The sequence below is a fragment of the Benincasa hispida genome, chromosome 12, assembly GCF_027475165.1.
Source record: "Benincasa hispida cultivar pf3 chromosome 12, pf3_genome.v1.1, whole genome shotgun sequence".
NCBI lineage: Eukaryota > Viridiplantae > Streptophyta > Magnoliopsida > Cucurbitales > Cucurbitaceae > Benincasa > Benincasa hispida.
Window position 1 is genome coordinate 20,898,848 of NC_143489.1, and position 21,220 is coordinate 20,920,067.

Here is a 21,220-nt window from a genome sequence, read left to right on the forward strand (position 1 = left end):
CACAAAATAGTCACTTTTCTTTATAACGACCGTTTACTACTAAGACTGACAATTTCAAATTCGATGAGCTAGGGTAACTCGATCTTAATCCTGAGCTAACTATGAACTCTTGTTTATTCAGGATTATCCTTTGATCTGCATAGGTGATAATAGTTCAACAACACTGCTCAATAAGCTTCCTATTTTGGGATAAGACCGGATAGATAGTTGGGGACATAGTCCTGCAACATGGAATTCACTCTTACCCAATTTAGGGTTGGTAGATAGGTTGTTCCCTTAAGAATAGAATCCTGGTTTTGAACAAAGGAGCCCCGCCCTCTCCTGACCGAGATGGATATGGTTTATTAGTTGGACTATAAACCAATTGTTCAATAGAGGATCAGTGGGAGCTTAAGAAGCAAGATGTATTTACACGGGTAAAACAATAATTTTGACAAAGTTGTAAATACGAACGACCTATGAAGGACTTACTAATTATAGTTAAAGTGGACAAAAATATATCTATAGTGAGGAGAATGCAACATCGAGCTATAGTGGTGAGCCTCTATCGTTAACGAATACTAATTAATTTAGTCTAAAGAGTTTAGCCAATTAATCTCAAATTGTTGGAGATCATGATCTGTAGGTCCATGAGGTTCTTCTACTAGCTCGTAAAATTATACCCTGGATTTGTGAATTGAGCGAATTTAAAATGTTCAAAATTGAAATTAGGGTTTTGAATTTAAAGTGTTCAAATTCAATTAGGGTTTGGTTAATTATATTTGATATAACTAAATGTTTAATTTATTGAAATTAAACGTAAATTGGAGAGATTACAATATTTAAATATTGATTTAAATATTAATTAAAATGAATGAGATTCATGTTTCAATTAGGTGTTTAATTAATTTAATATTTGATATTAAATTATTATTTTATTTATTAATTAAATTTATTTAATTAATTATTTAAATAAAATATTTTTCAATTTTGTAAAATTCAAATTTAGATTTGAATTTTTAACTAAATTTAATTTTGGTGAAAATTAAATGGAAATTGAAAATGAAAAAAGAAAAGAAAAAAATTTGGAAAAATGTTGAGTTAGTGGATCAATCCATTAGTCGACACCTAGACCACTCACTTAATGTTGATTGAAGTGTCAATCAGCTGATTAAGTGAGTGGTTGCATGTTTAAACACCTTAAATACTCCAATCTTTCAAATTGGAAGGTTTATTATGCTTTTTGAAAGTCTGAATTTCTGGTTTTCTCTCAAACCCTCATCATTCCCTCACCTAATTAACCTCAATAAAGAGACCCCACCTCTTAATCCAAGTTAGAGGATAGTAGAGAAGATCATTGTGGTGGTCTACTGTCAATTTGAAGGTTCAATTGTTGAAGAAGAGTAGAAATTGAAGAGTTTCAGCAAAGGTATAACATTCTTGAACCCTCTTCTTTGAAAATGGTTTTCATGCATGCTTTCAAACTAAAATAAAGTGTAATTAGAATGCTTATTGATTCTGATTTCTTCCGTTGCATGTATGTTTCTCTATCAATTGGTTCAGAGCATGATTTAAGCACTCAATTAACGTTAATTTGAGTTTGGTGGGTGAATTTTTGTAGATGCATGTTTGGTTGACTGATATGGTTAAAATTCAACTTTGACATTAGATTACTGTTTGATTATGTTGTTAAATTTAAATTGGTTGTTGATTGATGAGCTTATATGTGTGCTCTTGAGTCTGTAATTTTATTAGAGTCAATATACGTTATAATCGAAGATGGAAGCAAGCAAGGTTAACAACAGAAACTGGACTGGAGCTACCACCCTCGCAGCGTCGCGACACTATTCTTAGAGCGTCATGTCGTTGCTCATCTTGGAGCCTGAGGCGTTGCAACACTGGGATGAAGCGTTGTGACGTTGTTCATCCCAGCCCAGAAAGGCGTATATTCTTGAGCCGGTTTGTGGGAGTTGACCGGTTTGACTGGTTCAATTGTCTTTTGATTCGGTTCAGCCAATTTGGAGCATTGAAGAGTCAGTTCAAGCGATTCGGGTTAGGTCGAGTGGTCCAGAATCAAATGAAGTTGTTTTTAATTATTATTTGTAATAATTAATTAATTTTTCTTTCTTAGGATGGAAAAGTTGAACCATATTGGTGTTGTTTAAATATTTATGTTACGTATGTTATATTTAAATTAAACATGTATGTGCATGATGTATGGCATGTAGATTTTAAATCCCACCATAGGATGTATGTTAAATGCATTAAAAATATATTATAAAGAATTATAATATATATTATGCATGTTTAGGGTTTCTAATGTTTAATATAAGAGTTATATTGAAGTTTGAATGCCTTTGATGATAGTTATGGATGCAAAGCATGTCTATTGTTTTATAAGTTGTTATAAAATTGGATTAAACATTAAAATCCATAACAAAGATAAGCTACAAGTTCATTTAGGTTAACAACTTATTTTAATAGTTAAAATAGGTCATTATCTTATAAAATACGGTTACAAACTCAACTGATATATAATCTTATCTAAGGCTGGAGGTATTTAATTGACGGTCTATGAAACATCTCCTACCTAGAGATTATGGCCGAATAATTGAGTGTTGTTAACCTGTTTTATAAGTTTGCGTGAGCGGTGTGAGGTAATAAAATGGTTTTATCACAAGACATCGTATATTAAATCCAAATGTAAGAGTTATGTTTGGAAATTCACATAGACTTGGGATATTTATTAGCCAAAATATACCTAAGTAAGCGTATACCCAATATGTTAGAATACTTCAGTTGGAGATTAACAATATATATGATATATCTTTTTTAGCTCTCACGTCTCTAAGAGTTCACGGTTTGAGATCCATGCTCGGCTTCTTGTCGATTTTACCTCAACTGATCCATTTGGAAAGTGTTTGCATGGGTCAATAACAAGGTGAATAGAGGAAGTAGTTCATAGTAAGTGGGTGAAGAAAATGTGTCAACATATCCTACAGTCTTTTCCATTAGTCTAAACTGTGAGATTCCTATGTTGCACTGTTGTCGTTTTTCGGCGACACTAGCTAGTCGTTAACCATGATGATCCCTTAGGAGGGATGTAACATAGGATTTGAAAAAATCCAAGTTTCATACATGAATAGGGTTTCATCGTTCCGTCTTGAACATTGTCTTAAAATTTGGGGGCATATTCATATGTTCAATGAAATATGAAAATCAAGGGTCACACTTACAAGAGTTACTAAGTGTTAGTAAGTTACCGAAAATTGTAACTAAATGACTATAGGAATAAGAGTTATTCTAGAGATAGTATTTGGTTAAGATTGTCTTACTTAGTGAAGGAATATTTGACTGCCCCTCGGTAGTATCTATTCTAACTCACTAATATATTGTTACAAATAAATAAATATGGGCACTTTATTACTTTTTGCTAAAATTGGATTTAGATGCATAAGTTTAATAGAATATTTTTTATTTCTCAGTAATGTCGAACTCGATTATACGACTATTAGCTTTCGATAGTAAAGGATTTTCAAACTGGAAATCAAACATAAATACAATACTAGTGGTTGATGATTTAAGGTTCATTTTACCGGAGGAATGTCCTCTTCCCAGTTCAAATGCTAATCGAAATTTTCGGGAAGCCTATGATAGATGGGTTCGAGCTAACAATAAAGCCAGAGGCTATATCTTAGCAAGCATATTTGATGTGCTTACTAAGAAGCATGAATCCATAGTCACTGCACGTGAGATCATGGAGTTGTTGCAAGAGATGTTCAGGAAACTGTCATCTTTGATACGACATGATGCTATTAAGTACTTCTATAACTCCCGCATGAAAGAGGAGACCTCTGTTAGAGAACATGTCCTGGACATGATAATCCATTTCAACATCGTGGAAGCTCGTGGCACTGTCATAGATGAAAGGAGTCAAGTTAGTATGATAATAGAATCCCTTCCGAAGAGCTTTCTAACATTTCATACTAATGCTATAATGAATAAGATTGATTACAATTTGACCACTCTTCTAAATGAACTACAGACTTAACTATCCTTAATGAAAAACAAGGAAAGTGAAGCAAATTTTGTTTCATAAAAGAAATTTCTTAAAGGATTTTTCTCTAGAACAAAACCTTCAGAGAAAAAGAAGTTTGTTTCTTCTTCAAATGATAAGAGTATCCAGATGAAGAAGAAAGGTAAAGGGAAGAAGAAAACCCCTGCAAAGAAAAGCAAGAATAAAACACTAAAAGGAAAATGTTTCCATTGCAATGAAGTCGGGATTGGAGATGCAATTGCCCGCAATATCTTGCTGAAAAGAGGGCTAAAATGGAAAACTAAGGTAAATCTGATTTACTTGTGGTAGAAACTTATTTAGTGGAAAGTTCTCACTTAACCTGGATACTAGATTTAGGTGCCACTAATCATATTTGTACTTTTCTTCAAGAAACTAGTTCCTAGACACAGCTATCAGAAAATGAAATGACTTTCAAGGTGGGAACGACTAAAGTTATTTCAGCAAAAATAGTGGAAGGCATCAAGTTATATTTCATAGATGCTTACATTTTACTTGAAAATGTATATTATGTACCTAAAATGAAAAGGAACTTAATCTCTGTGTCTTGTCTGCTAGAAAATATGTACAAAGTAATATTTGAGATTAATGAAGTGTTCATTAGTTCAAGATGTTCATATTTGTTCTGCTAGACTTGAAAATAACTTATATATGTTAAAACCAATCGAGGTAAAAGCCATTTTAAATATAGAGATGTTTAAAATGAAAAAAACTCAAAATAAAAGATGAAAGATTTCTCCCAATGCCTATTTTTGGCACTTAAGACTTGGTCACACAAATCTATACAGGATTGAGAAACTGGTAAAAAACGGTCATCTAAATCAGTCAGAAGGAAGTTCATTACCTCCGTGTGAATCATGTCTTAAGGGTAAAATGATGAAAAGATCTTTTACAAGAAAAGAACTTAGAGTCAAAGAACCCCTATAACTTATACATTCAGACCTTTGTGGTCAGATTAATGTAAAAGCTCGAAGTGAATATGAATATTTCTTCAATTTTGTTGATGATTATTCAAGGTATGACTATATTTACCTAATGAGTCACAAGTCTAAAACTCTTGAAAAATTAAAAGAATTTAAGATAGAAGTTGAAAACTTATTAAGTAAAAGAATCAAACACTCTGATCAGATCGAGGTAGTGAATATATGGACTTACAATTCTAGAACTATCTAGAAGATCATGGAATTCGATCCCAACTCACATCATCTAGAACACCACAACAAAATGGTGTTACAAAAAGGAGAAATCGAACCTTGTTAGACATGGTTTATTCAATGATGAGTTACAGTTACCTCAATCCTTTTGGGGGTATGCAGTACAGACTGCAGTATATATTTTGAACATGGTCCCTCAAAAAGTGTTTCAGAAACACTGTATGAGTTATGGAGAGGACGTAAAGATAGTTTGCGTTACTTTAGAATCTGGGAATGCCTGACACACGTGTTGGTGCAAAACCTAAGAAGTTGGAACTATTGGATTCAGGAAGCAAGTAGCGAAAGAAAAACAGGATCATTAAGCATTCTAATTCATTAATTTTGGCATCAAACTAAACATGTTTCATAAACTAAAATAAAGTTTCAACATTAACTTTTGAAGTACCTCTTGAATCACGATCTTTAGCTGCAATCTCCTTCTTCTTTGGATGTGAACCACCATAAGGTCTTCCCTACTATTCTCTTGGAGCCTTAGATTGAGTTATGGGACTCAAAACAAGCTTGAATCGAAGAGAATTGGAGAGGAGGTTATTGGTTTTACATAGTGTGAAGAACACTTCTTCAAATACAAATTCTTAACCTTCAGCAATGATTGCACTCTACCCATTTCACTCAAAATTCCATCTTTATATTACATGACTTTCATGCAACTAATAGCCTTGCATGAATCACAACTCATGCTTGAATAATTGAACTAAAGAAAAGTGGAATTATGTGTGAGTTGCTACAATTTGAAAGTGAAAAAATCCCACTTTTGGGATTTTTTCAATTTTCAAATTTCCTTTGATTTTTCTTTTTGATTTTGATTTCCAAAATAAAAAAAACTTTTTAATTTAAAAAATTGAAATTTTATTAATTTTACAAAATTAATTCAATAATTAATTTTCTAATAAAATTAATAAATTAATTAAACAATTTAATTAATTTAATATCAAATATTAAATTAATTCATCACCAATTCCATTATAATGAATTTTTATTCATGATTTTAATATTTAAATCATATTTAAATATTATTTGATTCTCCAATTTCGTTTAATTCCAAAATTAAACTTGTAATTATATCACATATAATTACTAATCTCCTTAATTCTAATTTGAATATTTCAAATCAATTTATCACGCTACTCTAAGGCTAATCTATTTGTGAGCTAGTAGGGGGACCTAATAGACCTACAGATCATGGGCTCTAACGATCCGAGATTAATTGGCTAAACTCTTTACACCGAATTAACCCTCTTTTGTTAACTACTGGGTCACTACACTAAAGCCCATAGTTGTGATGCGTGTTGTTATGCAATGAAATAATAGTAAAGAATGCATTGGTGGAAAATGTGTTATGCATGAAAGTTTTCTCAGTAAGATCCAAGTATAAATCCTACTGAATTGCCTGGTAAGCCCAAGGTCAAACTCAGGGACTAGGAAAACAATATGCGATGGTAATTTTTAGATCACTTGGCGGTAACAAATAAATCAAGGGGTTGGTTGGTTTGTTGTTTAAAGTATAAAATATATGCAGAGGATTTGAGAAAAGAGTTAATAATACGAAAGATGCGATGAATATGTAGGGGAACGGGTTAAGAAGGGATTTTGCTAACATTCCTAAAAATGCGTTCATGTTATGCGATCATGCTACACACATACAACAACAAGTCATCTCTCAATGTAAATGCTATGGCTTCTAGTTTTAGAACGCATGCGATGTATGCGATGGTGTCTATAGGACCTACGTTTAAGCCTCTATTCTTGTCTATGCGGTGACGAATGACACACACACATACACAAGGCGACCACATACTATCATAACCTATCTCTAGGGTACATGCGATGCATGTTGGCAGACAGAGCTTATCTCTAAGTCTTTACCTCTTGCTTATGCAGATCTAATCTTATTCTCTCGAGTCTAGATTCTAACCTAGCTCTCTCAAGTCTTAGGTTCTTTCTTTAGACTCTCTCTCGAGTAGCTCTGCAAGGTGATGGGCGCAACATAAGACAAGGTGGTCGCATGCAATGAAGATCCTAGGTCATGTTAGCTAAGTACTTCTCAATCCATTCGACAGCTTTAGCTATTCATGCATATTTTACAGAGAGTGAACAAATATAGAAATGCAAGTTCCATTATATATATATATAATCGAAGTATAGAATGACAATGTGAATTAAGAATAAAGAGCCTAGTAGCAATTTCTTGCTTCCCAAGGTTTTTACACTGTTCTTTTCTACTCTGCTCAAAAGATATTCTTGCTCTCGCAAGAGTCGACCCTCTCGTTGTTTTTCCACGCTCCCTAGCACTCTATCGAGCTGACCAGGACAATCTTCTGGTGTCTTTTCCCTTCTCTTGCTTCCGCTTTCTAAGTATAAGAAAACTAAGAACAAGGATCCATATCTGAACTCCTTCTATGAGGGTGACCTTCGGTATTTATATAGCTTCAGGGTGAAAAGCTTTTTCTCTTTTATGATTGCACTGATGGGAAGATATTAATTCTCTGTCTGATGCGCCGGATAATTGTCATCGAAAAGTTGAGTGTACTTGCTACAGTGTCGTTAACGGCTTGTCAACTTAATTCAGAGTCGACTGTCATCAGCTTTCTGTCCCATCGTGATTTATTAAGCTTTCACCCAGATGCGCCTGCTCTATGCGGCCACCTTCTTGAGCAGATTTTCATGAGCGCAAATGATCGCATAGCTTTGTGGTCGTAATATCTTAATATGCTTGGACGTTAATTTCTTCGGATCGTATTTCTGCCTTGCGCCAAGAATTTTCTGTACAAAAATATATAAGTTAGCTGTTTTAGTGCGATGGGCGCATGCGATCGCAATGTTGTGAACTTAATGCTTTTAGATGCAATATTATATATTTTTACCATCGCAATCCTGCATTGTTTTATAACTTTGCGCTGTAATAACATGCATTTCTGCCCGTTATCACACCCCCAAATTTAAAACAATGTTTGTCCTCGAGCATAAGCTAAAGATTTTCTCTAGAAAGTCGACCACCTTCTCTTTCCTAGATTTCTCGAGGATGCCTTATTCAAATCCTATGCACCAAAATCTCCTTAATTTTTATCCAGGCCTCTTAAAATATTTCTAAAATTTAGGGACCGCAAGTTTAACCTTCAAAAAGACTTTACTGGATTCTAGAGCATTGCATGATTTATTTCATAAAAAAACAAAAACTTTTTCACTTGGATATTTTCATATGATTTTTATCCTTGCGTATTTTAGACACATATTATTATTTTTTTTCTATGACCTTGCGCTGATCCAAGTACCTAGCCTTCGTTTTGGCTTTCCCCCACGTGTGTCATGCGAACATTCAACTACGAGCAAGGCACTCTTTCTCAGTCTAAACTCATGCCCATTTGGCAGCGGAGTTGCGATCATTTTATTTATGTCTTGATCACGATTCCTACCTTCATTTTGGCTTGTCCCCACGTGTGTCATGCGGACATCCAACCACGAGTAGGAACTGATCGCAACGTTATGATTTTTTTTTTTGTAGAACCTAAAAACAGCAAGGTCGAAAATGAATACCGCACCCCCAAATTTAAAATGCAGCAATGTCCCCATTGCAGAAAGATTGAAAAAAGTCATGCGATGCTCTTAGAAAGTTTCGTACAAAGTCAGTTTGAAAGAAAGCTAGAAAACCACTAACTTCTAGAAATATTTTATGAGTTGACCGTCCTAAAATTAAGTTGACTCCAGTATATACGAAAAAATAGAAGCATGTGTTTCATCATTGAAATCATAATTGACAAGGAGAAATAATACGGTGACTTACTAAATTAATTAGTGTTAAATGATTGCGCCAACTAAAGAGGATGCGATGATAAAATTATCAAAGTTAAAATGATATGCGATAGAGCGAAATTTGGAATAAAAAAAGTCAAGGAAATATACAACCCCCAAATTTGCTCTGTCACCCACATCGTGTGTGAACACATCATTCTTTGCGACAAACTGCTTTTCTTCGATTGCGGTGGTGGAATAAAGTAGTTGCGTCTTTCGTGTAGCTTCTCCGCAATTTTTCACCTCGATCGTTGCAAAGAAAACATTGAGAGGGTCAAATAAAAAACAAAGTTAACAAATCGTTTATTACGATCGTTCAACACAATCACATTCTTTTTTTTTTAAGACAAATATACGATGACAAATAAAAGCAAGGTAATGAAAGTTCATGAAGCATTGATATATAAAGAAAAAGGATATTCCAAAAAGATTGCGTCCCTGATGAGTTTGAGTCGCATAGTAACGCAGGGACTGCTTATTTCAATCTGGACTTTTTAGGTCCACGGCGGCTTTCTTTTCTTTTCTCGATCTTCTGGGATCTTGATTGCCTTAATCCAGAGCTTTTCCCCATTAACGTTCATCATGATCTCCCCCTTGTGCACATCAATTTGAGCGTAACCGGTCGAAAGGAATGGTCGCCCCAATATGATGGGCGCATCTTCTTCTGCTTTATAGTCCAGAATGATGAAGTCTACCGGCAAGATGAATTTGTCAATTGAGATTGCGACATTTTTCAACTCTCCCTCGGGATGTATTTAGGATCTGTCCGCAAGTAGAAGAGTCTCCGTCATGGGCGTGAGTTTGCCCATATTCAATCGTTTGAAGATTGATAGCGACATTACGTTTATACTCGCCCCAAGTTTACATAGTGTTTGATCAATGTTAACCCTTCCATTTGAGCATGGTATCGTGAAGATTCCTTGGTCGCACATTTTTTATGGGATCATAGTATTTTGCGTTACTACCTCTGTAGCGATCTTATCTTCATCATTCTGTTTCTTTTTCAATCTTTGCGGAAATGGTCGTAGCTGGACTTCTGTTTCGTGTTCTGAAGTCTTGAAGGTGGACGCAACTTCTGGGTTCATCTTCTTAGGCTATTCTGAATCATCTGTCAACGGGTCCTCGGTTGTCATCGCATTCAAGTTGGTCGTGATGGGTTCCTCCCCTACTTCCGCTGTCATTTTGTCGCTGAACAAAGAGACTGCCAAGCATTGTTCCTTTCCTGTACCCCCAGAGTTGCGAGGGAGCTCAGTTGAGCTCGGCAACACTCCTTGCGGTCTATTTTTTAGTTCGCCCGCGATCTTTCCTAGCTGAATTTCAAGATTTCGGATAGATGTTGCTTGATTTTGAAGCACTGATTCATTCTTCTCAATATACTACTTCAGCAAGCTTTCTAAGGATGAAGATTGCGATGCCTGCGTACTACTGGCTTGGTTATACGTTTGACTATTTGTTCACGGGAAACATCCTGGTGCCCCTTCCTTTTATGCCACTGGTTGAAAGTTTTTTTGTTGATTTTTCCACGCGAAATTGGGGTGGTTTATCCACCTGGGGTTGTATATATCAAAGAAAGCGTTATTCTTTATGAAGCATACTGACTGCGGATTCCTTGGGCATTCTTCAATCGGATGTGCTTCTCCACAAATGACACAACTTCTGGTCGTTTGAGTAATTGCGTTGACCTGCCCTTTTTGCATTCCCGTGCTATTAATTGCAATGCCTTGTATCAAACTCATCATCGCTTTCATTTGTGTTTGTAGGGATGCGATGGCCCCGTTGTTTGCGTCACTATCTTTGATTCTTAATCTTTGATTGTTTTCTCTCCAGTCCTCGTGATTTTTTTAAATGCGATCAAGTATATTTTTCACCTCATCGTAAGTTTTATCAAGCAGACAACCAGCTGCTGCCGCATTAGCAGCCATCTGTGATGCAGGGTTTAGACCTCGCCCAAGCGTCGCTGAGCGATTCATCAATTTCCTGTTCAAATTTGTAATTAACTTCCTCCTTCTTGCATTCTCCATTGGAGGGAAGTATTTCTTCATGAATTTTTCCACTACTTGTTCCCACGATGTTATCTCCCCTGGTTCGAGAGAATAAACCCATTTTCTTACTTAATCACATAAGGAAAATGGGAACAACATTAGTCGAACCTCTTCGGTAGAGATATTTGGGAACATAAAAGTGTTGCAGATTTCAATAAAACTCCGGAGATGGGCGTGCGTATCCTTGCCACGCCTTCCACCAAACTGTCCGGCCGTTTGAATCATTTGTAACATAACCGGTTTCATTTCAAACCTCGATCCGTCTAGCGCTGGCCTCATGATTCCTAGGGAGAAATCATATAGGTTGGGCGACACATAGTCCCGAATGGGTCTATTGCGGTCATTTTCTAGGAGAATGGGGTTGCCCATTATATTATTTGCATTTGCGGCCCTCTCTTCCGGTTGTTCCACCATTCTTGGAGTTCTATCTGGTTGTTGTTGGCGGTTGTCTCTCAATCTTCGTTGGAACATTCTTTCAATCTCTGGGTCGTAATTCGCTAGAGATTGAAAGCTGCAAAGAAAATATAAAAAAAAAATTACGGTTAGAACAATGTATTGCCGAAGTCCTCGGTAACTGCACCAAAAACTTGATGCATGTTGTTATGCGATGAAATAATGGTAAAGAATGCATTGGTGGAAAATGCATTGTGCATGCAAGTTTTCTCAGTAAGATCCAAGTATAAATCCTACTGAGTTACCTGGTAAGCCCAGGGTCGAACTCAGGGACTAAGGAAAACAATATACGATGGTAATTTTTAGATCACTTTCCGGTAATAAATAAATCAAGGGGTTGGTTGGTTTGTTGTTTAAAGTATAAAATCTATGTAGCGGATTTGAGAAAAGAGTTAATAATACGAAAGATGCGATGAGTATGCGGAGGAATGGGTTGAGAAGGGATTTAGCTAACACTTCCTAGGAATGCGTTCATGTTATGCGATCATGCTACACTCATACAACAACAAGTCATCTCTCAATGTAAATGCTATGGCTTCTAGTTTTAGAACGCATGCGATGTATGTGATGGTGTCTATAGGACCTACATTTAAGCCTCTATTCTTGTCTATGTGGTGACAAATGACACACACACATACACAAGGCGACCACATACTATCCTAACCTATCTCTAGGGTACATGTGATGCATGTTGGCAAATAGAACTTATCTCTAAGTCTATACCTCTTGCTTATGCTGATCTAATCTTGCTCTATCGAGTCTAGATTCTAACCTAGCTCTCTCAAGTCTTAGGTTCTTTCTTTAGACTCTCTCTCGAGTAGCTCTAAAGGGTGATGGGCGCAACATAAGACAAGGTGATCGCATGCAATGAAGATCCTAGGTCATGTTTGCTAAGTACTTCTTAACCCATTCGACAGTTTTAGCTACTGATGCGTATTTTACAGAGAGTGAACAGATGTAGAAATGCAAGTTCCATCATATATATATATAATCGAAGTATAGAATGACAATGTGAATTAAGAATAAAGAGCCTGGTAGCAATTTCTTGCTTCCCAAGGCTTTTACACTATTATTCTCTACTCTACTCAAAAGATATTCTTGCTCTCGCAAGAGTCGACCCTCTCTCTGTTTTTCCACGCTCCCTGGCACTCTCTCGAGCTGACTAGGACGATCTTCCAGCGTCTATTCCCTTCTCTCACTTCCGCCCTCTAAGTATAAGAAAACTAAGAAAAGGCTCCCTATCTGAACTTCTTTTATGAGGGTGGCCTTTGGTATTTATATAACTTCAGGGTGAAAAGCTTTTTCTCTCTTATGATTGCACTGATGGGATGGCATTAATTCTCTATCTGATGCGTCGGATAATTGTCACCGAAAAGTTGAGTGTACTTGCTACAGTGTCGTTAACGGCTTGTCAACTTAATTCAGAGTCGATCATCATCAGCTTTCTGTCCCATCGTGATTTATTAAGCTTTCACTCAGATGCGGCCACCTTGATGCACCGGCTCTATGCGGCCACCTTGATGCGCTGGCTCTATGTGGCCACCTTCTTGAGCAGATTTTCTCAAGCGCAAATGATCGCATAGCCTTGCGGTCGCAATCTCTTAATGCGCTCGGACGTTAATTTCTCCGGATCGTATTTTTGTCTTGCGCTAACACATTTTCTGCACAAAAATACATAAGTTAGCTGTTTTAATGCAATGGACGCATGCGAGTGCAATGTTTGAACTTAATGCTTTTGGACGCAATATTGTATATTTTTACCATCGCAATCCTACATTGTTTTATAACTTTGCGTTGTAATAACGTGCATTTCTGCACGTTATTACACTCCTCTCTCACTGTAGATATATTGTGTCCACTTGATATAACCAGGATTAGTAAGTTAACCCTTCACTGGTAGTTCATAATAACGGTTAGGTCAAAAGGTTGTTTTGCCCCCGAGATTACCTTTTGTTCCTAAGTCCCACTGATCCTCTAATGGACAATTAATTTGTGATCCAATCATCAAATCGAGTCCCTCTCGGGCCAATAAGAGGGTGGGGCCCCTTGTTCAAGATCCGGAGTTATCACTTAAGGGAACAACCTTTCTACTATCCCTAAAAACGGGTAGGAGTGAATTTCTTCTTGCACCTTATGTCCCCAACTATCTACCTATTTACCTCTGAATGGGAGGTTTATTAAGTCGGTGTTGTTTAGCCAACCTTTACCTATGCAAATTTAAGGATAATCCCGAATAAACAAGAGTTCATAGTTAGCTCAGGAAGTAACCCAGGTCATCGTTGTGAAATAGTCAATCTTAAATAGTAAACAACTTGATAAAGTAAAAGTGACTTATTTCGTGGTCCGGTCTTGTGTAAACTCATTGCACAGGACGCCCCCACTCCTCATGTCACTACACTTACGAATCAGGATCACTTTGTTTGTAGCACTTTACAACTTCTTGTAACAACTACAAAGTGGTCGCATCTGATAGTGTTACCAAAATAAGACACTCAACCTTATTCATATACTATAGATCATTCTCACTATTTCCTCGAACCTGGTTTACTTTTATGTCTCAACATAAAGTTCAAGTACTCATATAATAGTCATGGATCTTTTAGTTTATTGAATTTATTTCTAAAATGAAATAAACAATTCATATATTCAACAACAACTTAGTGAATTTTTAGATTAAGTTTATTGTTTACAAACCATGAGTTTTAGGACATACAAAATTGTACTTATTTGTAGGATACCCTAAAGAAACAAATTATGGATATTTTATGATCCTCAAGAAGATAAAGTATTTGTATTACCAAATGCTACATTCTTAGAAGAATATCATATTAGGAATCATCAACCTCACAGTAAATTAGTATTCAATGAAATGTCTAGAGAAACTACAAATTCAACAAGAGTTGTTGATCAAGCTGGTTCATCAACAACAGTTGTTGCTCTATCACATCCTTCTCAAGAGTTGAGAATGCCTCGACATAGTGAGAGGGTTGTATGACAATCTGATCGATACATGGGTTTAGCAGAAACTCATATCATCATACTTGAGGATGGCTTCAAGGATCCATTAACCTTTAATACATCCAATGGAAGATGTAGATAGAGATCGACGGATTGAAGCCATGGACCTATAAATTGAGTCCATGTACTTCAATTTTGTCTGGGAACTTGTAGATCAACCAGATGGGGTCAAACTCAATGGTTGTTAGTGAATCTACAAGAGAAAGCGAGACTAAACTGGTAAGGTGCAGACTTATAAAGCCAGACTCGTGGTAAAACGTTTTACCCAAAGAAAAGGGGTAGACTATGACGAAATCTTCTCTTCTATTGCCATGAAAAAATTGATAAGAATAATTTTATTCATTGCTGTATTTTATGACTACGAAATATGGAAAATGGATATCAAGACAACCTTTTTGAATGACCATCTTGATGAAAGTATTTACACGTCTGAACCAGAAGTGTTTATTGAACAGGGTCAAGAGCAAAAAGTTTACAAGCTTAAAAGATCTATTTATGGGTTAAAACAAGCATCTAGATCCTGGAATATAAGATTTAATACTGCGATAAAATCTTATGACTTTGAGCAAAATTTTGACGAACCTTGAGCTTACAAGAAGATAGTCAACAAAACTGTAGCTTTTATGGTTCTTTATGTTGATGATATCTTGCTCATTAGGAATGAGACAAGTTTTCTTTCTGACGTAAAAAGATGGCTAGCATCGCAATTCCAAATGAAAGATTCAGGAAATGCACAATACATTTATGGAATTCAAATTGTTTGGAATCGCAAGAATAGAACGTTAGTGCTATCTCAAACATCTTGTATTGACAAGACGATGTGAAGATATAACATGAAAAATTCCAAAAAGGGTATGTTACCTTTTAGACATGGAATTCATTTGTCAAAGGAACAATGTCCTAATATGCCTCAAGAAGTTGAGGAAATGAAAAGAATTCCATATGTATCAGCAGTTGGGAGCTTGATATATGCTATGTTGTGTACACGTCCTGACATATGCTTTTCAATTGGAGGTTTCAATCCAATCCTAGACATAGTCATTGGACTGCTATTAAGAACATCCTCAAGTATCTTCGGAGAACGAGAGACTATGTACTCGTGTATGGGCCTAAGGATTTGATCCTTATAGGATATAGTGATTCTAATTTTCAGACTGATGTAGATTCTAGGAAATCTACTTCAGGATCAATTTTCACTTTTAATGGAGAAGTTATAGTGTGAAGAAGCATCAAGTAGAGTTGTATCGTTGACTCCACGATGGAAACTGAATACGTAGCTGCATGTGAAGTAGCTAAAGAAGTCATATGGCTACACAAATTCCTAACCGATTTGGAAGTGGTTCCAAATATGCATCTGTCTATCACTTTGCATTGTGATAATAGTAGAGCAATTGCTAATTCAAAGGAAACAAGAAGCCACAAATGCAGAAAACTATCGAGAGAAAGTACCATCTCATCAAGGAGATAGTACACCAAGGAGACATGATAGTCACGAAGATAGCCTCTGAGGACAATCTGCTGATCGATTTATGAAGGCCCTCTTGGCTAAAGTATTCGGTGGCCATCTGGTAGAACTAGGACTACAAGCTTCATAATCTAGGGCAAGTGGGAGAATGTCAAGGGAATATAGATGCCCTAGCTTATTATATTCTCTCTCTTAATCTCAATATTTGTAACTCATTGGAGTATTAGTCCAAGTAGGAGATTTTTGGGAATTTCCTAAAACTCACAATTCGTAAATATTGGAAACATACTTTGTTTATCAATAAAAGTATTATTGAGTTGTTCATTTAATAAAATGTTATCGATATTGCATTCTATTGTAAAAATCCAATAAACGAGTCTATGGCTAGAATATGAATACTTTAACTTTATATGGTGATATAAAAGTGGATCAAGTTTTAGTATATAACCAAAATGGTCTATAAGTATATGGATGAGATTGGGTACCTAGTCCTTGTGACACTATTGGATGCGGCCCACTTTGTATATTGATACAAATGATGTGATCCCAAAAGCATTCATGTGAAGACATGCAAGTGGAGGCATCCTATGTGAAGGATGTTTGCATAAGACTGGACCACGAAATAGTCACTTTTCTTTATAACAACCGTTTACTGTTAAAACTGGCTATTTCAAATTCGATGACCTAGGGTAACTCGATGAGCCAACTATGAACTCCTGTTTATTCAAGATTATCTTTTGATCTGCATAGGTGAGAGTAGTTCAACAACACTGCTCAATAAGCCTCCCATTTTGGAGATAAGACTGGATAGATAGCTGGGAACATAGTTCTGCAAGATGGAATTCACTCCTACTCAATTTAGGGTTAGCAGATAGGTTGTTCCCTTAAGTACTGAATTCTAGTTTTGAACAAAGGGGCCCCACCCTCTCTGGCCGAGAGGGATATGGTTTATTAGTTGGGCTATAAACCAATTGTTCAATAAAGGATCAGTGGGGGCTTAAGGAGCAAGATGTATTTATAGGGGTAAAATGGTAATTTTGATCTAGCTATAAATACGAACGACCTGTGAAGGATCGACTTATTGGTTATGGTTAAAGTGAACAGAAATATATCTACAGTGAGGAGAGTGCAACTATTGAACTGTAGTAGTGTGCCTCGATAGTTAACAAATATTGATTAATTCGATCTAAAGAGTTTAGCCAATTAATCTCAAATCGTTGGAGCTCATGATCTATAGGCCCATAAGGTTCTTCTACTAGCTTGTAAAATTATACCTTTGATTAGTGAATTGAGCGAATTTGAATTATTCAAAATCGAAATTAGTGCTTTGAATTTGAAGTGTTCAAATTCAATTTAGGATTTGGTTAATTATATTTGATATATGTTTAATTTATCAAAATTAAACATAAATTGGAGAGATTACAATAATTAAATATTAATTACCATGAATGGGATTCATGTTTCAATAGGTGTTTAATTAATTTAATATTTTATATTAAATTATTATATTATTAATTAATTAAAATTTTCAATTAATTATTTAAATAAAATATTTTCAATTTTGTAAAATTCAAATCCATATTTGAATTTTTAACTAAATTTAATTTTGGTGAAAATTAAATGGAAATTGAAAGTGAAAAAAAAAAGAAGAAAAAAATTTGGAAAAATGTTGAGTTAGTGGATTAATCCAAAATTTGTTGGATTAATCCCCTAACACACACCTAGGCCACTCACTTAATACTGATTGAAGTGTCAATCAGCTGATTAAGTGAGTGGTTGCATGTTTAAACACCTTAAATACTCCATTTTTTCGGATTGGAAGGTTTTTTTTATGCTTTTTGAAAGTCTGAATTTCTAGTTTTTCTCTCAAACCCTCATCATTCCCTCACCCAATTAACCTTAATAAAGAGATTCGGCCTCTCGATCCAAGTTAGAAGATAGTAGAGAAGATCATTGTGGTGGTCCATTGAGGTTCAATTCTTGGAGAAGAGTAGGAATTGAAGAGTTTCATCAAAGGTATAACATTATTGAACCCTCTTCTTTGAAAATGGTTTTCATGCATGCTTTTAAACTCAAATTAAGTGTAATTAGAGTGCTTATTGATTTTGATTTCTTCTGTTGCATGTATGTTTACTCTATCAGAGTGTCCCCTTACGAATGGCATTTTTGCATAACACTTTATTCAAACTCCAAAAATGGATAAGAGTTACTTTAGTTTTTACCCCAATCAATTTTTCCTTACAGTTGGCTCATTGGGGTAGAACTTTAGAATCTACAATGAGAGGTTACACTTACAAGAAATATTAAGAAGGTTTAACAAATTTTGGACCGAACAATGGTGACTGATAGTTACAGTAACAAAGAGTTATTCTGTCTATTGGTTGAGATTGTCTCATTTTAGTGAAGGGGCACCTGATCACCCTACAATGGCTTTTGTTCTGTCTCACTGGAGCATCATTGCAAAATAGATGTTACTTAGGGTACACTAGATTATTTTGCTAAAATTTATTGATTTTTGTTAATGGTTTAATGCAAATAGACTAATATAAATAATTTGTATGGTTTCAACAAATTTATTCATAATCACTTCCGTGATTCTTAATTTACTCGCCACCAACAAACTAACGGATGATAATTACACAACTTGGAAAAACACAATCAACACTATTCTGATCATCGATGACCTTCGGTTTGTCCTAATGAAGGACTGTTCTCCCATTCCAACTCCAAATGCTGCTTAAAATGTTCGAGAAGTGTATGAGCGATGGACACGGGCAAATGAGAAGGCTCGAGCATACATCTTGGCAAGCCTTTTTGAAGTCTTGGCCAAGAAGCATGAGCTCATGCTCACGCCCGTGAGATCATGGGTCCCTAAAGAAAATGTTCGGACAATCGTTCGCACAGCTCAGGCACGATGCTCTCAAATACATCTTCAATGCCCATATGTAAGCAGAGGTATCTGTTAGAGAATATGTTCTCAACATGATGGTCCACTTCAACGTGGTAGAGATGAATGAGTCTGTTATCGATGAATCCAGTAAGTTTAGCTTCATCCTGAAAATTTTACCTAAAAGTTTCCTACAGTTCCATAGTAATATTGTTATGAACAGGGACTACAATTTGACCACCTTGCTCAACGAGTTACAGACCTTTCAATCTTTGATGAAAAAAAATAAGGAACATAAGGGTGAGGCAAATGTTGCTTCATCCTCTAAGAAGTTCTTCAGACGTTCAACCTCTGGGACAAAGTCTATGACTTCTTCTTCCATACCAAAAAGTGAAAGAAGAAGAAAGGTGGAAATGAGAAGCTAACCCACCGGCTACTACACAAAAGGGTAAGAAAGCAAGGGTTGCAAAGGGAATTTATTTCTATTACAACCAGGAGGGACATTGGAAGAGGAAGTGTCCCAAATACTTGGCAGAAAAGAAGAAGACAAAGCAAGGTAAATATGATTTTCATTTTTGGAAACTTGTTTAGAAGAGAATGATGATTCGACCTGGATAATTGATTCGAGCGCCACTAATCATGTTTGTTTTTCATTTCAGGGAATTAGTTCTGTTGGGATTGGTGTCCTAAATCTCCTTGTAATCTCGTAGTTTGTAAACTCTGTATAAATATATTATTGTTAATAAAATAAGTGTTATTTTATTAGCATATACTCAATCCAATAAACTAAGATCCGAGGTTATTTCATGTAATTTAAATAAGTATGTAGAGACATACAAGTGGATCTTGTTTAAATAACCTAAACGTTCTGTAGTAGATGGATAAGGCTAGGTACCTTATCCTGGTGAAACTACGGATACAACCTGCTTTGTAGGTATTACACGTGTTGTAAAGTGCTATAAATGATCTGATCTTGATCATTCATGTGGAAACATATGAGCGAAAGTATCCTACATAAAGAGTTTGTATAAGATCGGACCACAAAATGATTAAAATCTTTATATAATGCCATTAATAATAGAGACTTATATTTCACTAGGATGACCATAGGTGACATGACCTGAATCCTTAGTGAGTTGTGAACTCCTGCTCATGAAGGCGGTCCTTTGATTTGTATGGGTGAGAGTGGCCAGATTGCCAACTCAACAAGCCTACCATTTTAGGGATTCATCAGACTGGGGAGCTGGGAACACAGCTACACGAGACGAAATTCACTCCTTCCCCGATGCAAGAGCAAGTAGATAAATTGCTCTTTTAAAGGCTGATTTCGGGTCATTAACATAATTGCCACACCTTTTTCCTGGCCCAAGAGGGACTTGATCATAGTTGGATTATGACTTATTGTTCATTAAAGGGATCAGTGGTACTTAATAAGTTAGATGTAACTACAGGGGCAACGTAATTTTAGCCCAACTATACTTACGAGCAATTTGTGAGTATCATCGTGTTGTTGATTGATTATATCCAATGGACACAAAAATTTATCTATAATGCAAAGAGTGCCGTTTTCGATCTTTAGTGGAATGATCGGCAATTAACGGATGTTGGGTAATTTAGTTAAAGAGTTTAATTAATTATCCATGTACTGTTGGAGCTTCAATCTACAGGTCCATAAGGTCCCCTCTGTAGCTCAACAAGGATTTAGTTGAGAATTAATTTTAGATTAATTTGAAGTGTTCAAATTAATTGAGGGAATTAATTATATGTGATATAATTAATTAAATCAATTATATATGTGATATAATTAATATAATGTATTTGATACATTATAATATAAGGTAATATGAGAAGAATTTGAATATGATTCAAATTCTAATTATATGAATGAGATTCATGTAATTAAATTTAATATAGATATGATTTATATTAAATACCATAAATTAGTTGAGAGGAATTAAATATTTGAATATGATTCAAATATTAATTATATGAATGAGATTCATATAAATGAATTTAATATAAATGTGATTTATATTAAATGTCTTGTATGATTGAGAGAAAATACATTTATAGGTTATATTGTACTTGATACAATATGTAACTATAGATTATGTGTTATATGAGATATAACATATAGGTTATATACATATAATAAGGTTGTTATTATATGTATAATTATTATTAATTTAATTTTAGTTAATTAAAGGGAGGAAGTTACAACTCCCTCTCCTTAATTTCTCTTAGGCATATACGTGGGTTGTGTGAAAAAATAGTAGATGAGATTTTCATCTTCTTCCT

General features: G+C 35.3%; 1 protein-coding gene across 1 annotated transcript; it reads left to right on the forward strand.

The window, feature by feature from the left end:
- Positions 1-3,466: 3,466 nt before the first annotated feature.
- Positions 3,467-4,030, forward strand: LOC150031857 (uncharacterized). The gene has a single exon (XM_090308307.1). The coding sequence runs from the start codon at positions 3,467-3,469 to the stop codon at positions 4,028-4,030; it is 564 nt and encodes a 187-aa protein (XP_090164433.1).
- The last annotated feature ends 17,190 nt before the right edge of the window (positions 4,031-21,220 follow it).